Here is a 26870-nt window from a genome sequence, read left to right on the forward strand (position 1 = left end):
TTTTACTCCAAAACCAGCAACTCCACAAAACCCAGCTCTTTGATGCTAAAAAAGTCATCTCCTTTAGGGCAAAATTACTCAATCTGAGACCTTCTTCACTCACATAGCTGATTTAAAGTAGCCAATTTTTATATACATCTAAAATTACTTAAACAGACCAACAAAAGTTCTAGAAACGAAACCAAAATCACCGATCAAGCCAAAGATTGTATTTTTACAACGAAATAAATCAAAATCAAAATTAAAACAATCCCAATTTCAAGAAATCACAATAACAGAGTGATCAAATAGAAAAGATGGAGGAAAACCTTGGAAACAATGTTCTCAGAAAGGGCAAGATGAGTTCCACAGTGCTTACAGCTGTAGATCTTGCCTTCAAGAGTCAACACAAATAATCTCCCCATCAAAGATTTTTGAGATCACAAGAAAATTGAAGAACGAAAATGGAAAAGGAGTTGTCCAAAAAGGGGTAATAGTTTTTGTTTCGGTTGGAAGATAGTAAGTAACGTCAAGAAAGGGAAAGGTTTCAATGTGTGAGGGACTCTGAGAATAATTTAGTGCTACTTTCTTTTTTTCCTTTTTAGTCCATTTAAAAAATGGAAAAGATCAAAAATATACTTAAATTAAGTATAAATTATGTGAAATGAATAGAAATGTTACTCCATTATTTATAAACAAAACTACCTTTCCAGTCAATACATTGGTACAAATATCCTTATCGTTGATAATTTGGTCCAAAAGTACCCTTGTAACACCCAGCTACTTGAAAGAACTAGAATTAGAAAGAAACCGTTTTTGGAAATAATTAAATTTGGAAATTTTGGGAAGTTATGCAAAGTATGAGTTTTGGGTCAACTTCAAACGACCATAGCTCCTAGCACACGATGAGTTAGGTGGGCTACAAGATACCATATGAAAGATCTTTGAATTATCTTTCCAACGCCACCGAGTTTGCTCATTTCCAAGTTCGTATGAGGGAGATATGTCCGTTTTAAGTCGGGCTGTCTGGATAAGGAAAGTCAACCGAATTTTAGAAGGGTATTTTGGTATTTTCATTACCCAATTAACTAAATTCATTTTTAGTAATTTAATTAGGGTCTAAACTGATTTGGTTCAGTTTAGACAATTACAATTCACGCTAGGGTTTTTAGAAAGGAGTTCAAGAGGAGAAAAGAGGAGAAAGGTCAAGATTCGTCGATTTCTTGAGGATTTGGTTGCGGATTTCGCCAAGGGTTGATCCCTAAAAAGGTATGTGAGTTCACATAGCGTTGGGTTCATTCACCCACGGGCCGATCATGTTAATTTCAGCGTTAAATTCGTTCTAGAAAGTTGAAGGTTAATGTTCTTGATTTGTGTTCTTGAAATTGACTTTTGTTCTTGAGATTGGGATGAGATTGATGAGTTCTTGAAGAAATCATTGTCGATTTTAGGGTTGTGTTTGATTAGATTCTTGTGTACATATATTGGGTATCTGAATCTAAAAAGAAATTGAGAAAAAGAATCGAAATTAGTCGAGTTAAGATCAGAAAATGAGAAGAAAAACTCGCCAGGTTTAATTACCTGGGGGGAGAGCTGGTGCGACGCGCCACTGATACACCAGCAGGGCGAGCGTGGCGCGCCAGCAGTGCGCCAAAAAGCAGTCTCTGAACTTTAGGGGATGGCGTCCCGTGCCAGCAGTGTGCTCGGGTCGTCTGCCCCTACCCTTTTTTTGTCGTTTAGCCCGTCTGAGTCTTTCTAAAGTGTACTAACACTTTCTATTCATTCTAACTACTCTAAATGACTTCTAAACATCTAGAAATCATCCGTAAACACGAATCATAACCTTGAATCCATAAAATCAAATTCAAGGAAAGTTAAGAGCCAAGTCTAGAGAGTTCTTAAAGTCTTTTCAAAAGTCTTTTGCAAACTTTTAAACTTGTTTTAAAGACTTCAGCATTGAGTTGAGTAATAGCAAGAGTGAAGTTCATTTCTGCAAAATACTATATGGGAACTAAGTATTCCCAAGAGTTAAAAGATTTTCACATTTAGATAAGAGAGGAAACACCCGATTTCCAAGAGAGGAAACATTGATTTCCAAAAGAGCTGTTAAGCTAGTTTTTGAGTAATAATATCAAACCACATAAATAGTTATGTTTTTAAACATATGAGCTAGTGTAACATCCGACAATTTAAAATGAATATGAAGAAGCTTGAAATTGGAAGTAGTCATTTTTTTGGAAAGAAATTCAGAATCTGGAAATTCGGCCAAGTGTGGAAATCAGTGAGCTTTTGGCCAACTTTGAGCAGTCATAAATCCCTTATTTAGGGCTAGTTTTCGCCCTAGAGCCAAATCTCAAAATGGTTTTCAAGGTTTTCAAAGGTTATGAAAAACCCCAATTCTTCCTCAAACTCATGGGTTCTTGCATTAAATGGTTTCAAACAATCTATTATGATTATATTATGGTTTAATTGATGTTTTTAGGTGAAAAACTCCATGGACCCATGATCTCCTTAAATCTCTAAGTTTGGCTTATGAAGTGGGTTTTATGATAATGCTTGGGTATTGATGGAATTGTACTTAGATTGAATTGTATTATTGATTCCTATTGTTATCTATATCTATTGTTGGTGGATTGTTGGTGTATGGATGAGTTGAGAATTATGGCCTTGTAGGCAAGTCATGGGTAAATTCTCTTGTGATGTTAGAATTGTTGAGAATTGGATAATGGTGATTATGGCTTTGGAGAATGGTAAGTTGACCTACTTTCATGCTATATTGAAATTGTTCTTGTTTGGATTGATCCACTTATGGTGGAGGTGTGTACTTATTGAATGTGTATTGATTATGGCCTTGAAGGCATTATATGAGTGTTATTGTATTGTTATATTATTATATATGAATGAGGCTATATGTAAAGTCCTATATGAAGCTATATGTGAAGGTATGATGTGAATAAGTTTTATGTGAAGCTATATGTGAAGGAATGATGTGAATAAGTTTTATGTGAAGCTATATGTGAAGGAATGATGTGAATGAGTTTTATGTGAAGCTATATGTGAAGGAATGATGTGAATGAGTTTTATGTGAAGCTATATGTGAAGGAATGATGTGAATGAGTTTTATGTGAAGCTATATGTGAAGGAATGATGTGAATGAGTTTTATGTGAAGCTATATGTGAAGGAATGATGTGAATGAGTTTTATGTGAAGCTATATGTGAAGGAATGATGTGAATGAGTTTTATGTGAAGCTATATGTGAAGGAATGATGTGAATGAGTTTTATGTGAAGCTATATGTGAAGGAATGATGTGAATGAGTTTTATGTGAAGCTATATGTGAAGGAATGATGTGAATGAGTTTTATGTGAAGCTATATGTGAAGGAATGATGTGAATGAGTTTTATGTGAAGCTATATGTGAAGGAATGATGTGAATGAGTTTTATGTGAAGCTATATGTGAAGGAATGATGTGAATGAGTTTTATGTGAAGCTATATGTGAAGGAATGATGTGAATGAGTTTTATGTGAAGCTATATGTGAAGGAATGATGTGAATGAGTTTTATGTGAAGCTATATGTGAAGGAATGATGTGAATGAGTTTTATGTGAAGCTATATGTGAAGGAATGATGTGAATGAGTTTTATGTGAAGCTATATGTGAAGGAATGATGTGAATGAGTTTTATGTGAAGCTATATGTGAAGGAATGATGTGAATGAGTTTTATGTGAAGCTATATGTGAAGGAATGGTGTGAATGAGTTTTATGTGATCTTGTGATGATCCTATGTAAAGTGGATAGCATTGTGAGTTAAAGTATGATTTCTCATGATGTATATATGAAATGATGTTGGATTATGAAGTATCCTTAAATGAAAATGTTGTGACTTGGTTGGTAGACTAAAGTGTCCCTCCTTGTTACTTAAAGTCTTGAATGCATGAATGTGTGAAATGGGCAAAACTAAGAAATGGTGCCCTTTCATAAGTCTAGCTTTCCTAAGTAAATGTAAAACCATGAAATCGGTAGACCTAATGGTGGTAGCCCTTCTCATGTGTGAAATGATGAACCTTGGATCGGTAGGCCTAAGGCACCCTTCTAGGGGGATTTAATGAGCTATCCTTATGAACCTTGATTGGCCATGACTAAGAAATGGGGCCTTTCTTGGGAAGAGGTACTATGAGTTGGTTGAACTAGAAAAGGAACCTTCTCTAAGTACATATGTGATTGAATACTCTATGGGAAACAAGGCTAGCACCGAGTGGATGTGGTTAGGAAGGTGGCCTAGTTGAGTATGAGATTAGGCACAATGAACTTCCTTGGACATCCCTTAACCATGTGCCTACATGGGTTGCTTACTAGTTCTACCTTTGGCAAGTAGAACAACCTCCACGGAGTAGGATAGACTCCGGATTCCATACCTAGCTAGTATGGTCTATGTCGGTTATGCCTATTCCCATCATGTGGGATGTGCACTCTAGTTATTGGATAGGTTCTACAACGTGTAGGTAGTAGTATGGGATGCTATCTACACATGGCACGAGTAGGCTTTGAAGATACTAAAGTGAGTTCCCTAAGTCTAACGACTATTATGTGAAAGTCCCCTTATGTGCTTGAATGTCTCCAAAATGGTTTCTTAAAGAATGTTGGTCTATTGATGTTATGTTGTAAAGGAAATGTCCTTATCTAAGGTAATCTTGAGGAACACTTAAGTGTGCTTGAAGAGGTTGTATGGGCGGTCACTTCTTGTCTCACTCAAGTGTGTCTTAAGGTTATATTAGGTAGAGGTCTTATGGTTATGAAATGACATGTGTTCTTTTAAAGTTAAGCATGGGTTGTATATGAATATATGTTGAGTATGTATACGGTTGGCTATGGTTTTATATGTGAACATTGACTTAGTATGTTATATTGTAATGGTAAATTTCCTTATCTATGGTAACCCTTAGGAATACTTAGGTGTATATGAAGAGATTGTATGGGCGGTCACTTCATGTTTCACTTAAGTGTGGCTTTGGGTAACTTGAGATAGAGGTCAAGAAATGATGAAAAGGCTTACTTGTATTTATTTTTTTTATGAAGTTTTACCAAATGGCATAAAAGCATGTTTCTCCAATAAACGTCCTTTTTAGCATGTTTTTGCATGGCTTCCATACTTAGTACTTAATTGTGCTAACCCCTTTCTTTCCCTTTTTGGACTAAAGTGTAGGGATTTGGAGATGATGACATGTCATGGCTTTGATAGGTTTCTAAGTGTTGAAGATGAAGACTTGGTGAGTCCTCATAGATTCGAGGACAATACCCAATATGTTCTTTTATGTCTTTTTAGTATTGTTTAAGTTGTGTACGGGATTAGTCCCGAATTTTGTACTCTAAAGTATTAGATGGTTTTGAGACATCATGTATAAAGTCTAGAAAGTCTTCCGCTTGCTATTTTTTTATGCAATGTTTTCTTGGTAAAGAAAGTTTTAAATTCCTTATGGTTTTAGTGTCTATGCGATGAATGAATGCTAAGAGGCTTGTATTAGACCTCTTCGAGGTCGAGTACGCCGGTTACGACTAGGGGGAGCTCCCGGGTCGTGACAGCTAGTATATTTTGGGAGTAGTATTGAGCACCGATTTGGGGACAAATTTGAGTTCAGACAATTCAATGTCTTCATAAACCGTGTAGCCAACATGAGTAGAAAATGGTCATACTTTTTAGATGATTCATTAATGCTTTTAGCATAGACTAGTGGATCCACTTAGTGAATTAGGTTCTATAACCCCGGCAGGGTATAGGACGGCACTAGCAGCGTGAGGCAAGACGGTGTACCATCACTTAAGCTCATAAAGATGGTTGTCGGTTAGAGAAACTCCCATAGAGATATTTTTTATTCTTATATACACAGATTTACTTGTATTTTCATATACAAATTAAGTTATTGTGTGTTTTTCAATACACTGTGTTATTATCTTCATGTTTTAAAGTTTTTATTTATAATGCATCCTTATTACCACTTTATATTGAAATGAGTAGAGTTGAGTTGAGACAAGGTAAGTTCCTTCAGTTCCAGTTCAAGCTTATGTTATGTTTATATTTCCCCTCACATGCTTGTACATTCAATGTATTGATGTCATTTGGCCTGCATTGTTTTATGATGTAGATATAGGTAACCAGAATCAACATACAGCGCCTCGTTGATCCAGTTGAGCATTCAGAGTCGTTTGGTGAGCCTCCTTGCTTTCCGAAGGATCCCTATTTATATTGCTTTAGTATTTTCAGTTGTTAAGATGATCGGGGGTCTTGTCCCGACGTCCCTCATAGTTTTAGAGGCTTCATAGACAACTAGTTAGTTCATTTGTCTTTACATTTTCATTCTGTTATGTTGAGACTTGAGTTTGCCTTATTGACCAGTTGAATGTTTCATTTATAACATTCTAGTTTTATTACATGGATTTATATTTGTTGAGTAATGTCTTCCGCTGAATAGTAAGCAAGGCCAAGGGTTCGCTTGGGACAACAATGGCTCTCGAGTGCCAGTCCCGCCTAGGGTGTAGGCTCGGGGTGTGACAAACTTGTTATTAGAGCACAGAGTTCAAGAGTCCTAGGGAGTCTATAAAGTTGTGTCTAGTTATCAGTGTGAAACGCGCAACATCTATAATTAGAAGGCTACAACATTTAGAAACTATCTCACTTCTTTCATACTCATTTCGTGCGATAGAGTTTATCTCTATAAAGTCTCTTTCTAACTCATGCTTACGCGTGTCTTTCAAAGCATGCCTCCACGAAGAGTTGTCAGAGGTCGTCCTGCTAGGAGGAATGTGGAGGAACAAGGGGTACCTAATGCACCTGAAGTGCAACCCCAAGGAGATATCACCAATGATGAGTTCCATGAGGCCATTTGGATGTTGAGCCAAGTTGTGACCAACCAAGCTGGGCAACAAAGAGAGAATCGTCAAGAAGGGGTTGATACTTCTAGGATCCGTGAGTTTTTAAGGATGAATCCTCCAAGCTTCACTGTTTTAAGTGTCACTAAGGATCCGAAGAACTTTGTAGAGGAACTGCAGAAAATGTTTGAGGTTATGCATGTTGCCGATGCTGAGCGAGTGGAACTAGCTGCATATCAACTAAAGAGTGTTGCTATTCTGGTTTGACCAATGAAAGAAGGGTAGAGTTGAGGATGCACCAATAGTGAGTTGGGTTGTGTTCGAGAGTGCCTTCATGAGGCGTTTCTTTCCCCGTGAGCTAAGATAGGCAAAGGTAAAAGAGTTCCTCACTCTTAAGCAGGAATCTATGAGTGTTCATGAGTACAGTCTGAAGTTCACCCAACTTTCCCGCTATGCTCTGGAGATGGTTGTTGACATGAGGAGCAAGATGATTTTATTCGTTGTTGGGTTGTCTCGTCTGTAAGTAAGGAAGGCAAGGTAGCTGTGCTGATAGGGGACATAGACATAACAAAGTTGATGATCCATGTCAACAGGTTGAGGAAGATAAGATGAGAAATAGAAAGGAGTTTCAGAACAAGAAAGCTAAGCCATTAGGGAATGAGTCCGGGCAGTAGAAGAGTAATGCCAACCGGTCTTCTTTCCAATATAAGCAAAAGGGACCTGCTCCATCATTTGCTAGTGCACCTGCACCAAGGAACAGAGGTGAGTTCAACAATCAGATTCATAAAACTTCAAATCTAGACCTACACAATCTCAAGGTAGTGTTGCACAAGGAGGCAATGGGATTCCTGTATGTACTAGTGTGGTAGGACCCACTCAGGGGTGTGTCGTGATGGCTCTACTGATTGCTTTAAGTGTGGTAAGAACGGTCACTTTATGAAAGAGTGCCTTAAGAACAGACAAGGTAATGGTAATGGGGGAATAAAGCCCAATCTTCTTCAATTTCTCCACCAGACAGAGTTGTACCTAGAAGAGCTACTTCAGGGGCAGGTGGAGGATCAAACTGCCTTTTTGCTATCACTAGTTGTCAAGAGCAAGAGAATTCTCTAGATGTTGTCACTAGTATGATCAAAGTCTTTAGTTATGACGTTTATGCTTTGCTAGATCCAGGAGCGAGTCTATTTTTTGTGACTCCATATGTTGCAATGAATTTTGATGTTCTTCCTGAGCAACTTCTTGAGCCCTTCAGTGTTTCTACACCTGTTGGTGAGTCTATTCTAACTGAGAGAGTCTATCTTGATTGTACCATTTACGTCAATCATAAGAGCAACATAGTTGACCTAGTTGAGTTAGACATGGTAGATTTTGATGTCATTCTAGGTATGGACTGGCTTCATGTCTGTTATGCCTCAATCGATTGTAGAACTCGAGTAGTCAAGTTCCAGTTTCCTAATGAGCCAGTTATAGAGTGGATGAGTAGTTCAGCAGTGCCTAAGGGTCATTTTATTTTGTACCTTAAGGCAAGAAAGTTAGTTTCTCAGGGTTGTGTCTATCACTTAGTCCGAGTTAATGAATCTAGTGTTGAGACACCTCATATTCAGTCAGTTTCAGTTGTTAGTGAGTTTCCAGAAGTCTTTCCAAACGATCTTTCCGGTGTTGACACCCAATTTTAGACCTCCACAATATATATTAATCATCGAGTTTCTTAAATTCCAAACGATTTGAAATAATTGACTTTGTAAAGTTCAAAATATTTTTCAAGTTACTTTTAATCAATTTTATCATTTTTATGTAATATATATGTTTTATATAATTTTGTATATAATTAGTATATTTTATAAACATTTCGAAAATCATCTCAAAAAAGATTTTAAACTTTTAGTAAGTATTTTATTAAATTAGTTTAGTATAAACTATAGTTATAATTTTGAGTTATTTAAATTAGTTAGTTTATAATTAAGTTAATTATTTTATTTTGTCAAAATTAAGAAGCTCATTTATTAATTATATTAATTTGTCATAGCTAATTATTAGCCGAATTTGTTAATTTTACTCAATTTGGTTATTTCTTAAACTCCAAGATATAACCCTTTTCACCTTGCCTCAAACCCATTTTTGGGGCCCTATTTAAAAAACCAAGGGCCCCATTATTCAGCAACCCAAAGCCATTTCCTCATATTAGCAGCCCATTTCCCTTAATTCTTCAACAATAACCCAGCCCATTCCTTTTTACAGCAACAATACAACAGCAACACCAAATACCCAAACGTGTACAATACACCAAGCGACCCCACTTCGCTTCTTCTTCTTCTTCCCTTCGCAGGACCAGCAAGGAGCGTCCAAAACCCAACAAAATTGCGGAAATCCAGCAGAAAATCCCGGCAAACCCGGACCTCGAACCCAGCAAGTCGTGTCCTTCTCTTCTCCTCTCCTTTCTTTTCTGTTGAAAATTGGCACAATGGACATATTTTTTTTCTTATCTCTTCAAGATTTTGAATTTCAAATTTCATTCTTATCCATCTTTTAAACCCGTTTTCCCCCTTTTTCAATTCGAATCTCCCCTATATATACCCCTGCTCTTTTCACTGTAATGAGGGGGGGGGGAGATTTTTACCATCTAAAAATAGATGTTTCATACATTGAAAAGCAAAAAAAAAAAAAGTAAGAAAAAGAGATGGAAAAAAATACAGCTTAGGGACCCTCTAAACACACGATTCTTCATTAGTAAAAAGAAACGAGTCTTGATTACTAAGAAAGAGCCCTCAAAGCTTTAAAGTTCTTTTAGAGGACGTTTCTAATCTCCTTGCTTATCGAAGCTCAGTGGTGGTGTCGAATCGTCTTCATTGTTAAGCTCGTCGTCCCGTTTGCTGCCCGAAAAAAGGTAATATCTCTTCCTCTACTTATCTTCCATTTTAGAAATCATGTACCTAGTTTGATTTTCCTTGTTCGATTCTCACTCTGATTCGAGTTTCCTTTTGTTGTATGTTGAGCTTGTCCGAAATTCTTGACCTTGTCATATGGTTGGCTGCTGATTCGTTATGATATTTCTACTTTTGGCTTTAAAAAATGAGAAGCATATCAATAGTGACTCTTCTTGTTAGAGATGGGTGTTTTGGTTTGTTTTATGATTTATTATCGTAAGCTCTCGACAACACTAGCTTAATCTAATCTAATCTCCATTTTCGTCTAGTCTTAATATTAATGCCAAAATCTTCCATTTTAGCATTCATGTAGTTAAATGTTGTGAAACCTGTCGAAGTATTTAATTTTGTGATTTCATTCTTCTCCGTTTAAGTTTGGCTTTCATGTTGTTTCGAATCGTAAGTTTGTCTTGCTTTGATTCTCATGCCTAATACGTCCTCAAGCATCAGTGAATGTTCTTTTGTTATTATATGTTAGTTGTTGGATTCGTTGGCATGCCTGCAAGACTAGTATGAGCACTCATAGCTCAAATTTGGCTTTCTAAAAGATATTATTTTGGGGTCATGTTCCGAATTAAAATTCAAGCTATTATTTTCTCACTGTTTCTTTATCTAAACTCCTAAATAACATAGTCATTGATGTCACATTTGGGATTTTGTTTTGTTACTTTCCGGTAGTTTTTTTTGGTGTTTAAGTCCCCAATCCATTCATTTAGACATATTCCTATTTTTATCAACTTAATGATTGAATTTGAGGAACATAAACAATCTCTTCCAAAGTTTATCCTAGTATGGATATGCAAGTGTTAAAGTTCATTTTGAATACATGTTGGTTGATGGAGTTCTGTTTTTGTTTCGTAAGGATGAAATTAATGTGGGAATTTTGAATGTATTTTTTAGTTGATTCGGCATTATTGTTCTATCACAACTATGGCATAGTGTGATTTTCTTTTACAAATACGTCTAACTTATGTACTAGTCTATTATCCTTGTTTAACAAATTTCATCCCATCTATATTTTTATTTCATGAACTCCCTTGGCCTGAGTCTATTGGACTCCCCTTTGTCGCTTGTATCTTGAGTTTGGTTTGAAACCCAACACTCCTCTTTATCGAGTCAACCTCACCATTGGAAGCATATGGAATTTGGAGAGGGAATCTATGTCATAAGGGAGCAAAATTACAGGTGTATGGAGGGCTGGGTGTTAAAAATGGGCTGTATACAGCAGTATACACTAATATACCAGCCACTATACAGTCCATATACATTTGATGTCCGTGATACAGGTTGGAGGCGTCAAAGCGAACTGTATACAGTCGGTATATGGGTTGACATACAGGAAAAAGGGCTAAGAAACGACCGATATACACTGATATACAACATATGTATACAAAAACAGGAATTGAGTTGAACCCCAAAAGTAGCAACGAATTTGGCCCAAGAAAGGCCCAAATTTTATATCTCCCTTACTCTTACTATTAAATTATTTGATTGTAATTATTTATTGTTTGTTTCTTTATTAACTCTAACTTTAGAATATTTAATTAACTTAGTTAATTCTCCAAAAGACGAACTATTTCTCTGTGTTGTTTTGTTTTTTTACAAACCTCATTTTATCAACTCTTGTATTTTCATTTTATAATCTTTAGTTAAAACTTTTATTTAGTTTAAAATAGTTTTCATAATTTGATTAACCAAAAAATGATTTAAATAAATTCTAACTAGTCTAGTTTTGTCAAAATTCTAATTACTTCTCTAATTCAAATGTTCCATTTTGGATCCCTTTCTCTAAAAAATAAAATAATATAAAAATGTGTCATTTATTTAATTATTTTCTTAAATTTAATTAAATATTATAAATTATTATTTTTATGTTAAATCATTTTCCCAAAAGAATTAGTCAAATAATTATTTTAGTCAAGTCGCAGGTCAACCGCATGTTAGCGGACACTTCGAATGCTTAAATCCTTCTCGAAGTGTAAATTGAACCCCGAACCCTCTTTGGTATTTTTAAATGATTTTTTTCTGTTTAAATCTTTGAAAATTATAAGTTTTCTTAATTTCTTTAAAAAATTAAGTGGCGACTCTTTCTAAGTATTTCTCAAATTGTTTTATACTTGGAACATTTCAAAAAGTGATTTTTCTAAAGGTTAGGAAAATTACGGCACAACACCCGGAGTCCCTCCTGAGAGAGAAATAGACTTTGGTATAGATATTTTTTCCGATACTCGTCATATCTCTATTCCTCCATATAGAATGGCACCAGCAGAGTTGAAAGAGTTAAATGAGCAGTTGAAAGATCTCCTACAAAAAAGATTATATTCGACCAAGTGTCTAACCTTGGGGTGCTCCGGTCTTATTTGTGAGAAAGAAAGATGGATCTCTTAGAATGTGTATAGATTACCGTTAGTTGAACAAGGTTACTATCAAGAATAAGTATCCTCTTTTGATAATTGATGATCTTTTCGATCAACTTCAGGGTGCCACTTGTTTTTTACCTCAGATCTGGCTATCATCAGTTGAAAGCAAGAGAAAGTGATATCCCTAAGACAACATTCAGGACCCGTATGGTCATTATGAATTCCTAGTTATGACATTTGGTTTGACCAATGCTCCTGCAGTATTCATGGACCTTATGAATAGAGTATTCAAGCCTTATTTAGATATGTTTGCTATCGTATTCATTGATGACATTCTAATCTATTCGAGGAATGAGGAAGATTATGTTAGTCATCTCAGAATAGTCCTTCAAACTCTAAAGGATAAGGAATTATATGCTAAGTTTTCTAAGTGTGAATTTTGGCTTGAGTCTTTGGCATTCTTAGGCCATGTTGTTTCCGGTGATGGAATTAGAGTCAATACTCAGAAAATAGAGGTAGTAAAGAATTGGCCTAGACCCACATCTCTAATTGATATTAGGAGTTTCTTGGGATTGGCTGGCTATTATAGAAGATTCGTCGAGGGGTTTTCATCTATTTCATCCACATTGACTTAGTTGACTTAGAAAACAGTTAAGTTTTCAATGGTCTAAAGCTTGTGAGAAAAACTTTCAGGAATTGAAAAAATGGTTGACTACTGCCCCAGTATTGACCTTACCAGAGGCAAGGTTTTGTCGTATATTGTGATGCATCCCGAGTAGGTTTGGGTTGTGTGCTGATGCAGAATGGCAAGGTTATAGCTTATGCCTTAAGACAACTTAAGGTTCACGAGAAGAATTATCCAACCCATGATCTAGAGTTGGTTGCCGTAGTATTTGCTTTTAAAATATGGTGTCATTATCTTTATGGTGTTCATGTAGATGTGTTCATCGATCACAAGAGTCTTCAGTATGTGTTTAGTCAGAAAAATCTTAATCTCAAACATAGAAGGTGGTTAGAATTACTCAAGGATTATGACATGAGTATTCGCTATCACCCAGGTAAGACTAATGTTGTTGTTGATGCCTTGAGTAGATTGTTTATGGGTAGTACCACATACTTTATGGAAGATAAGAAAGAGTTAGAAAAAGAGGTGCATAGACTTGCACGATTACGAGTTCGATTAAGGGATTCCGACAAAGAAGGAGTATTGGTAATGAATGGGGCTGCATCATCATTAGTGTATGAAGTGAAAGAGAAACAAGACCAAGATCCTATTTTGCTTGAATTGAAGGCAAATGTTCATAAGCAAAAAGTAATGACTTTTGAACAAGGGGGAGATGGTGTATTGAGGTACCAAGGTAGATTGTGTGTGCCAAGGGTGGATGAACTTCAAGAGAGGATCATGGAGGAAGCTCATAGCTCCAGATATTCTATCCATCCGGGTTCCACCAAGATGTATCGTGACTTGAGAGAAGTCTATTGGTGGAGTAGTATGAAGAAGGGCATTGCAGAGTTCGTTGCTAAGTGTCTGAATTGCCAACAAGTTAAAGTAGAGCACCAGAGGTCCGGTGGTATGGCTCAGAATATAAATCTTCCGGAGTGGAAGTCGGAGATGATCAATATGGATTTCATGGTTTACCATGGTCTCGCAGGCAGCATTATTCCATTTGGGTGATTGTAGATCAAATGACTAAATCAACCCACTTTTTGCCAGTAAAGACTACCCATTCAGCAGAGCATTATGCTAAGTTATATATTCAAGAGGTAGTCAGACTTCATGGAGTTCCGGTATCGATTATTTCAGATAGAGGTGCACAATTTACTGCAATATTTCAGAAGTCATTCCAGAAAGGTTTGGGTTCGAAAGTGAACTTGAGTACTGCTTTTCATCCTCATACTGATGGTCAAGCAGAGCACACCATTCAGACTTGAGAAGATATGTTGAGAGCTTGCTTGATTGATTTCAAGGGTAATTGGGATGATCACCTACCTCTCATAGAGTTTGCTTATAACAATAGTTATCACTCTAACATCCAAATGGCTCCATATGAGGCTCTTTATGGGAGAGGATGCAGATCCCCTATTGGATGGTTTGAAGTTGGTGAAACTAGGTTGATAGGACAAGACTTAGTGCATCAAGCTATGGAGAAAGTGAAAGTTATTCAAGCGAGATTGAAAACAACGCAGAATAGTCAGAAATCCTACACAGATGTTAGGAAAAGAGACTTAGAGTTTGAAGTAAATGATTGGGTTTACTTGAAAGCTTCACCCATGAAGGGTGTTATGAGATTTGGTAAGAAGGGGAAGCTTAGTCCCCGGTACATTGGTCCTTACAGAATATCCAAGAGGATTGGCAAAGTATATTATGAGTTAGAGCTACCCTAAGAGTTAGCAGCGGTTCAACCGGTATTTCACATTTCTATGTTGAAGAAGTATATGTGCGATCCTTCACTTATCGTACCTACTGAAGATATTGGTATTAAGGATATCTTATCATATGAGGAGATTTCGTGTAAATTCTAGATCGCCATATTCGCAAGTTGATGACCAAGGGAGTAGCAGCAGTCAAGGTTCTATGGAGAAATCAGTTTGTTGAGGAAGCTACTTGGAAAGGTGAGGAGGACATGAAGAAGAGATACCCACATCTCTTTGAGTCCGGAGAAATTCCAAATTAAGGTACTAATCCTTTTCTTGGCATTTGTTTTAAGTTGGCATGTTGTATTTATATTTTGCTTGTTGGGTGTTTGAGCTGAATATTAGATGTTACACACTTTGCCTACTAAGAGTAATCTCATTCGAGGATGAATGTTCCCAATGGGGAGATATTGTAATACCCCAATACTTGAAAGAACTAGAATTAGAAAGAAACCATTTTTGGAAATAATTAAATTTGGAAATTTTGGGACGTTATGCAAGGTATGAGTTTTGGGTCAACTTCAAATGACCATAACTCCTAGAACAGGATGAGTTAGGTGTAGTACTAGATACCATATAAAAGGCCTTTGAATTATCTTTCAAACACCACCGAGTTTGCTCATTTTCGAGTTCGTATGATGGAAATATGTCTGTTTGAAGTCAGGTTGTCTAGATAACTAAAGTCAACTAGATTTTAGAAAGGTATTTTGGTCTTTTCATTACCCAATTAACTAAATTTGTTTTTAGTAATTTAATTAGGGGCCTAAACTGATTTGGTTCAGTTTAGACTATTACAATTCACGCTAGGATTTCTAGAAAGAGTTCAAGAAGAGAAAAGAGGAGAAAGGTCTAGATTCGTCGATTTCTCGAGGATTTGGTTGCGGATTTCGCCAAGTGTTGATCCCTAAAGAGGTATGTGAGTTCACATAGCGTTGGGTTCATTCACCCACGCACCAATCATGTTAATTTCAGCGTTAAATTCGTTCTAGAAATTTGAAGGTTAATGTTCTTGATCTGTGTTCTTGAAATTGACTTTTGTTCTTGAGATTGGGATGATATTGATGAGTTCTTGAAGAAATCATGTCAATTTTAGGGTTGTGTTTGATTAGATTCTTGTGTACATATATTGAGTATCTGAATCTAAAAAGAAATTAAGAAAAAGAATCAAAATTAGTCGAGTTAAGATCAGAAAACGAGAAGAAAAACTCATCGGGTTTACCTGGGAGAGCTGGCGCGACGCGCCACTGATACCCCATGTCACGACCCAAGCCTAGGGCCTAGACGTGACATGGCGAATGAGGAACCCGAAGGAACCCCAAACAAGCCTCTTAAACTTGTCATCACACTTCATCGGTCGCGGAAGTACATTCAACATTAATTAACGGGAAATAGGGACTAAGGGCAAACCATTTCAAAATGACATCATAGAACAAGAGTCAAGCTCATTTACAAAATACTTGTCCAACGCACACCTCTACATACATAGATAGGACGGGGCCATGACATTCTACCGGCTCCCCTCATAGTCAAAATACAATTACAAGCTAAAGTCTCAAAACATAGGAGTAGGAAACATAACATAGCCCTCGAATCATTGAGGACTCACCAACAAACTCGGATAAGCGTCGTACTAGCCACGTGAATGGAGAGAAGGATCAAGAGTAGCTCCGGTCCCTACATGGTGACATCATGTAGGCAAAATATGCGTTAGTACTTGGAATGTACTAAGTATGCGGGGTGCAACACAACAATAAACAAGGACACAATCGAAATACAAGAAATAGTTTCATAGGCATTATGAATAACAATATGAGGATGCATGATCAAAGTGAAGTCAAAACATGTTTAAGTAACTCTATACTAATAGTAGATATCATATGTGTATGCATGATCCAACCAATCTATAACCCCAACTTAGGATGGGGGATGCCGTTCACACCCGGACACCCTGGTGGCAAGGTATAAACCCCTCACATGGTTGATGTTGGTCACACCCCAAGCATCCTAGGTGGTGAGATATAAACCTCTCACATGGTTGATGTTGGTCACACCCCAAGCATCCTAGGTGGTGAGATATAAACCTCTCACATGGTTGATGTTGGTCACACCCCAAGCATCCTAGGTGGTGAGATATAAACCTCTCACATGGTTGATGTTGGTCACACCCCAAGCATCCTAGGTGGTGAGATATAAACCTCTCACATGGTTGATGTTGGTCACACCCCAAGCATCCTAGGTGGTGAGATATAAACCTCTCACATGGTTGATGTTGGTCACACCCCAAGCATCCTAGGTGGTGAGATATAAACCTCTCACATGGTTGATGTTGGTCACACCCCAAGCATCCTAGGTGGTGAGATATAAACCTCTCACATGGTTGATGTTGGTCACACCCCAAGCATCCTAGGTGGTGAGATATAAACCTCTCACATGGTTGATGTTGGTCACACCCCAAGCATCCTAGGTGGTGAGATATAAACCTCTCACATGGTTGATGTTGGTCACACCCCAAGCATCCTAGGTGGTGAGATATAAACCTCTCACATGGTTGATGTTGGTCACACCCCAAGCATCCTAGGTGGTGAGATATAAACCTCTCACATGGTTGATGTTGGTCACACCCCAAGCATCCTAGGTGGTGAGATATAAACCTCTCACATGGTTGATGTTGGTCACACCCCAAGCATCCTAGGTGGTGAGATAAAAACCTCTCACATGGTTGTCCGGTTCTTTTCCCCCGGACCGGGCATGGTCATGCAACACTTTATATAGGAAATTCCCATTAGGCTCTAATGCAATCTCACGTATGGAATGAACATATACACAAGCTTAGTTTGTCATCAACACATCTCTGGATTTCCATACATCTCATAACTCAAGCTTTAAAGCATCGATTCATCAATTCTCCATAGTTGGACATTTTGTCAAACACCTTGAAGGCATGTAATGGAATCAAAGAGCATGGAAAATAGGGTAGTAATTATGCAGCCAAACCAGTGAACAACCTACAACAACACCTTTTTAACACCCACAATACCACATGAAAATCTCCACATCCATTCCAAATTTAGGTTCAAGTTCTAGGGTCACAACATGCTCAAAACAATCACTTTTCATGTTTAAAATTCAATGTGCAGGAAATTATTACAAAGAACAAGACTAATTTATGAATCTTAACTTAAACCATGAATTAGTGAGTAGAATAGAGTCTAGGCACTATGGGTGGAAGGACCCATGAGTTCAACACCACATACCTTGAGTTTTTATGAAGGTCTTGAGAGTGTCTTCAATGGAAGCTTGGAACTTGGAGCAAGAGTCTCTTCAATCTTGAGGAAGGTTTTGGATTAGGGTTCTTGAGAGAACTTGAGAGAAAATGTGTCTAAGTATGGGAGAGGTGTTTTGGGAAATGTTTTAGAGATGGGAATTGAACTAATGGTATATAGGAAATAACATATGCCCTTTGGAAAAATGGTCCAACACTTAGAAAAAAAAATGAGGCGGGTGAACAGTAAAAACGCTCACTGGAAATTGCCTTTCCTGCCGGACAGATTTTACGAAAATGGGCATAACTTCTTCGTCCGAACTCCGAATGAGGTGAAACGAAGTGCGTTAGGTAGCTAACTCAAAGGGCTTTCCATGGATATGTTATTGGCCACCAAATAATTTGTGTGCTAGGAGATATGACCCTCCAAAGTAGACCCTCGAAAAAGGCTTCACTTGGAAATTTCGGATTTTGATACGGTTGCTCTAAAATTTGGGTTAGACCCATTTCCCACTCAATTTGACCCCCTAAACAAGAATATGAAGTCGGATTTTCGAAAAATGAAACGGATTTTTTTATATATAGCTAAACAAGTTTCCGGTAACTTCCATAGCACATTTTTAAGAACTTTTTGGGTCATTTCACCCCAGCAGGGTTGGCGTGGCGTGCCAGTTGTTCACCAAAAATCAGTCTCTGAACTTCAGGGGATGGTGTCCCGCGCTAGCAGTGCACCCGGGTCATCTATTTTTACCCTTTTTTTCATCGTTTAGCCCATCTGAGTTCTTCTAAAGGGTACTAACACTTCCTATTGATTCTAACTACTCTAAATGACTTCTAAACATCTATAAATCATCAATAAACACGAATCATAACCTTGAATCCATAAATTCAAATTCAAGGTAAGTTAAGAGCCAAGTCTAGAGAGTTCTTAGAGTCTTTTCAAAAATCTTTTGCAAACGTTTAAACTTGTTTTAAAGACTTGAGCATTGAGTTGAGTAAGAGCAAGAGTGAAGTTCATTTCCTCAAATGATTATATGGGAACTAAGCATTTCCAAGAGTTAAAAATGTTTTCACATTTAGACAAGAGAGGAAACACCGATTTCCAAGAGAGGAAACATCGATTTCCAAGAGAGCTTTTATGCTAGTTTTTGAGTAATAATCTCAAACCATAGAAAGAGTTAATTTTTTAAACATATGAGCTAGTATATTTTGGGAGTAGTATTGAGCACCGATTTGGGGATAAATTTGAGTTTAGACAATTCAAAGTCTCCATAAACCGTGTAGCCAACATGGATAGAAAAGGGTCATAATTTTTAGATGATTCCTTAATGCTTTTAGCATAGACCAGTGGATCCACTTAGTGAGTTAGGTTTTATACCCCAGCAAGGTATAGGACAGCCCTGGCAGTGCGAGGCAAGACGTTGTACCATCACTTAAGCTCATAGAGATGGTTGTCGGTTAGACAAACTCCCACAGAGATATTTTTTATTCTTATATACACAGAGTTACTTGTATTTTCATATACAAACTGAGTTATTGTGTGTTTTTAAATACACTGAGTTATTATCTTCATGTTTTAAAGATTTTCTTTTATACTGCATCCTTATTTGTTATTACTACTTTATATTGAAATGAGTAGAGTTGAGTTGAGACAAGGTAAGTTCCTTCAGTTCCAGTTCAAGCTTGTGTTATGTTTATATTTCCCCTCACATGCTTGTACATTCAATGTATTGATGTCATTTGGCCTGCATTGTTTTATGATGCAGATACAGGTAACCAGGATCAACATCCAGCGCCTCATTCATGCAATTGAGCATTCAGAGTCGTTTGGTGAGCCTCCTTGCTTTCCGAAGGATCCCTATTTACATTTCTTTAGTATTTTCAAGTTTTAGGATGATCGGGGGTCTTGTCCCGACATCCCTCATAGTTTTAGAGGCTTCATAGACAGCTAGTTAGTTCATTTGCCTTTACATTTTCATTCTGTTATGTTGAGACTTGAGTTTGCCTTATTAGCCAGTTGAATGTTTCCTTTATAACATTCTAGTTTTATTACATGGATTTATCTTTGTTGAGTAAAGTCTTACGTTGAGTAGTAAGTCAAGCCAAGGGCTTACTTTGGGCCAGCAATGGTTCTCGAGTGTCAGTCCCTTCCAGTGTGTAGGCTCGGGGCGTGACAACCCTATAGTTACTAAATGGGTCAAAAATATCATTTTTTGAATAAATATATTATTTCTTTTCTTTTTAAACACATTTTGTTCCTAATAAATGTTTTGTTAAATAACTTTATTCTTGTTTTCTTTCTTTTACAATCACTTTAAGTAATAAAAATGTAGAAAATATTTTTTTCTTCTTAATCTCATTTTATCAATTAAAATAGAATAACTCCATGTACTCTTTTATCGGATAATATATGTCATAATTATGAGATCATAGTAAATACACGATGAATTTTTATATAAGGATAAAAAATTATAATATGATGGGATTTTTATTTTATTTTTTCCCGAATTGAAGTAGGATAAATATTTGCTAATTAAAAAATACTATTAGAAAAAGAATGTGTTAAAAATAAAATAAATAATATAATTATTTGAAAAGGGATTTTGACCTATTAAATAACAATAAAGACATTTTTGGACCAAAGTATTAACTGCAAAAACATTTTTAGACCAAACCATAAATATAAGACATTTTTGTTCATTTCACATAGCTTAAGGACATTTTTAACCCTTTTATGTTTAGAAGATATTTTTTTAGAGTAAATTTTAGGTTTAGCAAACATAAAAATCATATTAGCGCTCTATAACTACAGTTTTGTTATTTGCGCTCCATAGCAGTTTGCTATGGAGCATCAGATTTGTATAAATCGCAGGCGAGCATCTCGTTTGTATGAAAGCGCAAAAATTGTATATGTATATTGATTATATAATTATATATATATATATATATATATATATATGTATCAATGATTGTGTTTGTATATCTGCATAAAATTTGAATCTGTATACAATTGTATATCAAATCTCTCTCTCGCCTTATACAACACAAATTACACATTGTAATTTGTATAATTTATGTTTGTATAAAACGAGAAAGAGAGAAAGGCAAAAGAAAACTGGTAGGGAAAGATCTGTATTTGTATAATTATAAGTGTATAGACAAAAATATATGTATTTGTATATACAATTTTCTCTCGCTTAGTACTTCTTTAGTAGTATTTGGTTCCCTGAAGATCTTCTTGCTGCTGCGAGCAACAAATGACAGGTGTTGTTCTTTTGCCTTGTGTCTGGTGATTATAACATGCCCTTGTGGTGCAGGATGTACATCAACTGAAGTAGTTGATTATAGTGTAGTATATTCATGTTGATGATGACTAAGCATATTCCACTTGGAGAAGTCAACTTCTAAATGTATTCTTTGTGAATTAGACACAGAGAAAGTGGGATTTGATAAATCACCATTGACTGGACCTGCACATGCAACATATTCCTTACTGCCACTAGCAGAACCTAAATCTGCAATTGGAGCCTTATCAATTTGGGCTTCATTACCTCTGTGTGGATCATCACTTTGACATATTCCTCATGATCATCATCTGATCCTTCAACTGAGGGGTCAATAACACTTTCATCATCAAGGAGTAGCATTTCCACCAATAACTTGTGTACTATCAATCTGTACTTCCCCTGAAATATGATTATCATGTGCTTACAACTTAGATAAAGATTCAACAAAAGTAACAAGGTGAGGTGAGATATCAATGTTAGTATGAGATTGATTTGGAGACACATAGGGTAATGCGTTTTTATCAAACACATGTCTGGATACATATAACCTCCTTGTAGGGGGATGATAACATTTATATCATTTGTGTAATTTGTTGTACCCTATGAATACAGAAGGGTAAGTCTTCGGACTGAATTTGTTGTTAACCTTGATATATGAAAAACATCTATACCCAAACACCTTTAGGCTATTGTAATCAGGTTGCTCTCCATACAACGTAGCAAATGGAGTCATCATTTTTAGGAATGATCAAGAGGGCAGTCTATTAATGAGGAGCACTGCATTGAGGGAAGTCTAACCCATATAAACAAAGGTAGGTTAGCATGAGGTAGTAGAGTTAAGACAGTCTCCACAATATGCCTATGTTTTCTTTCTGACAATCTTCCAAATACTTGATGAAGTCTGTCTTGATAATCTCACCACCTCCATCACACTGAAATATCTTAGTTTCTTTAGAAAATTATTTTTCCACCATTTTCTGAAATTTTACAAGGACTTCAAAATATTCAGATATCATTTTCGATGGATAAATCCATGTATATCTTATGTGATCATCTGTAGAACCGACAAAATATTTCATATGTTGAGAAGATTCAACGAGAGCAGGTCCCACGAGTCATAATGAGTTTTCGATAAAGGTTCCTTCTCAATTTTATTTCTCAAACCAAATGAAAGTTTACAACTCTTTCCCAACTGGCAACTAGAACAAACAATATACATTTTATTCCAACTACTAACATTGATGTAGTTATTATTACTCAAAACTTTTAAAGATTTCAAACTAGCTTGTGCTAATATAATATGCCACATGTTGTTTGATGTGTTCCAATCGTGTCTAACAGTTTATCATAGAGACTGTTATCTTGCAAAGCATAGAATCCATTCCTTTTAAATCCCTTGACCAGTAGTGACCTTGTCTTCTTGTCATTTACAACAAAGTTAGTTTTATTAATTTAAGAGTGCAACAATTATCCTTTCCAAGTTTACTAATTGAGAATAGATTTTTATCAATTTAGGAACTACAAAAACTTCTCTTAACTTTAGGCCTGATCCTGATATGTTCTCAACATGTGTTATGTCTAACTTTTATCCATTCCCAATAATGATTTTATCTGGTCCATTGTAGTGTTTAAGACCAGTTAGAATACTTGAGTTATATGTCATATGACTACTTTCTTCTGAGTCCACATACAAGGTGTTATTGGTAGAGTTTTGTAGATTAGTAGCAGTTAATGCTTGTGGTAGCTCATCAGTAGCTTGGTAAGAGTAGTCTAACTTTGATTCATTCCCAATATTGTTCCTCTCTTGACTTCCACTTGAAGGACTGTTCTGAGAACTTGGTCCATATTTGCCGTTATAATAACTTGTTCCTTGTCCAGCAGGCTCAAAGCCTCTTCCTCTGAAATTGAAGTTATTAATTCCTCTTCTTTTAGAGTAGTTTTCTCTTCACCTGCCCCTTTGGGCAGAGAATGCCACGTTATGGTTTTGTTGCGACACTTCATTTTCATCCTCCCTCATATCAAAATCCCTAAGAGCATTAACAAATTGATTAAGAGTGAGATATGGTGTCTTACCTAGCATGAAAGTCCTGAAGGTCTTGTACTTGAGACCTAAACTTCTAGTAAAATTAATTACATTTTTTTTATCTTCATACATAGGCTTGTGAATGGCTGCAAGGCCATCACATATGCCTTTGAATTCTTTAATATATTAATCAATATTTTTGGTTCCTAACCTAACACTTTGCAGCTATTGTTTGAGCCGGAACTCCTTATCTTTCGTTGCTTGAAGATAAGCTTCTTACGAGCATTCTCACATCTCCTTGTCAGTTGAGCAACCTACAATCAGGTACATGCTTTCTTTTGTTAAGGTACTTGAGATCCAACTTCTTAGCAACACATCTTTCTCTTCCCAGTCATCAATATTGTTGTTGTCTTCTGCATCCTTCTCAACTGCTACAACTTTTTCAACAGTCTATCCAATGTAACATGTACTTTTAGTTGGTTCATTCTTTGTGATGAGATAGGTTAATTTCATCACTTGAATCAACTGATACATTAGTGTTCTCTATATAAGATAATTTGTTGGCTTGAGTTTAATGGAACAAGACGCAATAAGATGGTGAAGTGAGGAGGTTGATAAGGTGTTGGTAGAAGAGGCCATTGCAATTCGATATTGTGGTTATTCTACTTTTTGGATCTAACATGTTAAAGAGCAGAAAAACTTTAATGCTCTGATACCATGTAGAATTCTCACGTAAAGTATAGAGAAATCAAGGATTGTATTGATAATTAAAATTATTGAATACATGCTCCTAATATAGGAGAAAAGTCCTACATTAGCTACACTAGGAGTCCTACTACAATACAAATATATTATTTACATGAATAGTATTACTACTATAACTAAAACACATTATCCTAGTCGACTTTAGTCTCATACACGATACATCAGCTTAGTCATACATAAGTTAGGATTTAGTAGTCTAGCCCTAGTGTGACTCTAACTCTACAGCAGTAAACACGTTAGTCTGCTTCCTTGGAGTTGTTCCTTTGACGTGTTTCAATCATTAGCTTCCTTCATCTTCAACATATTACACAAACATTCCCTATTATTGTTCGATTCTATGAGATATACTCTGAGACAAATAAAATTATTTCTTGCCTTCTATTTTTTTATTATGCAGTTTCTCTACCATTTTGATTAAATAAAAGGAGTTATTATGATATAAACAACTTACAATTCTCTGAAGCATCACACATGCATTGAACGGCTAAAGTGAAAATGTAAAGTATTTCGAGAAGTGAAACCTTTTATTTTGTGACGATATCAGGTGTGTAAGACTTTCTTTTTTGTATAGACATAATAAAGTTCTTGATGTGGAACGTTATTTCAACATATGGTGTGAAAATTTACTCGAAAATATTCAAATATGTCAGAGAAATTGGACAATTATGAAATCAGTTTAGTGCGCTTTGATCTTCTTATTCTTTTTTTGTTAAGGATGGATATTTAGATAAATACAAAATTAAGTGTATAGAACAGTACTGTTTTGGGCATTTCTCAAGATTGGATGTTGGGCCATAGTGTGGCCAATAGTATCAATATTACAAACAAAAAAGCTCCTCTCAAAAAAAGTTGTTTGTGTGATCTCTACTACTTTCAAAAATTCGTAATAAAACTACTAGATATTGTTGTTTATGAAGAATATAATTTGGATGTGCAAAATTTGAACTTCATTTCCTGCTACAAACCTAATTGACCTCAACTTCAAAACATGATTACTTGTTGACATTTTGAATACCAAAATTTCAGAAATCTGGTCCTGTTCATTCTATTCTAACTACTCTCTTATTTGTTTTGTTTATTATCTAAATGATTGTAGCGTAACATGAGCAAATAAATAACAAGTAGCACCAATGGTCTAGTGGTAGAATAGTACCCTACCACGATACACACCTGGGTTCGATTCCCGGCTGGTGCATGGGTTCGATTCCCGGCTGGTGCATTCTTGGGTTACCTGTGAAGGTAAAATCTATGCTCAATGCGGTGATTAGGGTCTCTGCACTCATCCGACTAAACATGGTGATAGTTTGCACATCAAAGCTTCCCTTTTTAGATTGTAGTTTGTCGGGGCTTAACTTTGTTTTCCTCCCTTTTTAGATTGTAGTTTGTTGGGGTTCAACTTTGTTTTCCTTGTATTGTCATGTTTAGTATTATATGGGGAATGTTTTATTACATGTTTGCATATAACCACACATTTAGAAATATGCAATCTTCATGAATTAGAACAACTGAAGGTGGTATTGGATGCCAGAGTATATATCATATTTCAAAAGGTCTCAAGAACCTTAAGTGGAAGGCGTTGAACTGATCTTACATCTCAAAAGCTTCAGATACGATGTTTAGACAAGTAGGTGGAAGCTTGAGATCAGTTGTGTAATTCAGGCTATTCAGTGATCTACTAGTCTAGCAGCTATAGATATCTCAAGATAATAAATAGGACATCTAAACTAAGAAATGTGCAAAGAGCTATCTTTTATTAGGAATGTACAACTTTATAACTACAAATTAAAAGAGCAGAATCAAACTTTAAACTCATGAATTTGTTTCACAATGCATATTAACCTCATGTCACCAACCATGAGAAGGACTAACCCTATGCCTGTCATCATCTCTCAATGCAGGTTGAAGCTTATAACCTTTTCTTTTGGGTATGCTTGCTCCAAGAACAACTTCCTTAATGAATTGAGTTCTCCAACGACATCACTGATCCGCTTTCTTTCTTTTGGAGATTCAACGGAGCAGGAAACTCCGATTTGAATCACCTTAACTAAGAATGACAGAAATATGTCGCCAGCACTGCTTGTGTTGTCATTAACTTTGTATTTCATTCCATGTTCATCTCGTTCCTGGAGAAGAATGGGATCTGTAAGATGCATCATTCTGTCTGGCAAAGCAACATTGGCATAGTTATGAAGGTTTAAATTATCTTTGAACATTTCATCAGTTGGTTTCCTCCCGGTAAACATTTCCAAGAGCAGTATGCCAAAGTTGTATACGTCTCCATAGATTGATGCGTCGCTTCCCATACCTAATTCTGTCAACAAGAAATACAAGAGAATTAGAGATTAGAATTAGAGATATGACAACAGAAACCTTGATTTATTACCTGGAGGTGCATAACCAATAGTTCCCCCGACACCTGTAGAACTTTTTGAATTTGCTGATGAGTTTGGAATTGCTGGTGGAACAAATCTTGCCAAACCAAAATCACCAACATGTGCAGTCATGTTCTCATCGAGAAGAATATTGCTTGGCTTCAGATCACAGTGAATTATTGGGGGTTGGCAATCATTATGGAGATAATCCAGAGCACAGGCAACATCAATGGCAATGTTTAATCTTTGAATAAACCGGAGCTTCTTGTGCTCTTCCTGTGACTCAGATTTCTCCTGAGTAGTGAAATGTAACCAGTCCTGTAGACTTCCCTTATCCATGTATTCATAAACTATGGCCTTGAACTCATTACCTTCATAATCAATACCTGAGCATGCACTTAGAACCTTTACAAGATTACGATGTCTAATGTTCTTTAAAACCTCACATTCAGCTAAAAAACTCCTGGAAGCTGCATGGTGTGAAAGGTCCAGTACCTTAACAGCAAAAAACGTACCATCGTGTTCAGAAATTCCTTTATATACAGACCCAAAAGCACCCACTCCAAGCAAATTTGATGCAGAAAATCTATCAGTTTCCCTAAGTAGACACTGATAAGATACT

At 36.3% G+C, this 26870-nt stretch overlaps 1 protein-coding gene across 1 annotated transcript in view; it reads right to left on the bottom strand.

Moving 5' to 3' along the window:
- The window catches only part of LOC102586816 (protein yippee-like), a 2880-nt gene extending 2338 nt beyond the window's left edge, over window positions 1-542 (bottom strand). The window contains exon 1 of the mRNA XM_006367307.2: window positions 309-542. Within this exon, the coding sequence (XP_006367369.1) occupies window positions 309-404 (96 nt within the window). The 5' untranslated portion in view covers window positions 405-542. The remainder of the gene's footprint in view (window positions 1-308) is intronic.
- Window positions 543-26870: the final 26328 nt, after the last annotated feature.

The sequence above is a fragment of the Solanum tuberosum genome, unplaced genomic scaffold, assembly GCF_000226075.1.
Source record: "Solanum tuberosum cultivar DM 1-3 516 R44 unplaced genomic scaffold, SolTub_3.0 scf00762, whole genome shotgun sequence".
NCBI lineage: Eukaryota > Viridiplantae > Streptophyta > Magnoliopsida > Solanales > Solanaceae > Solanum > Solanum tuberosum.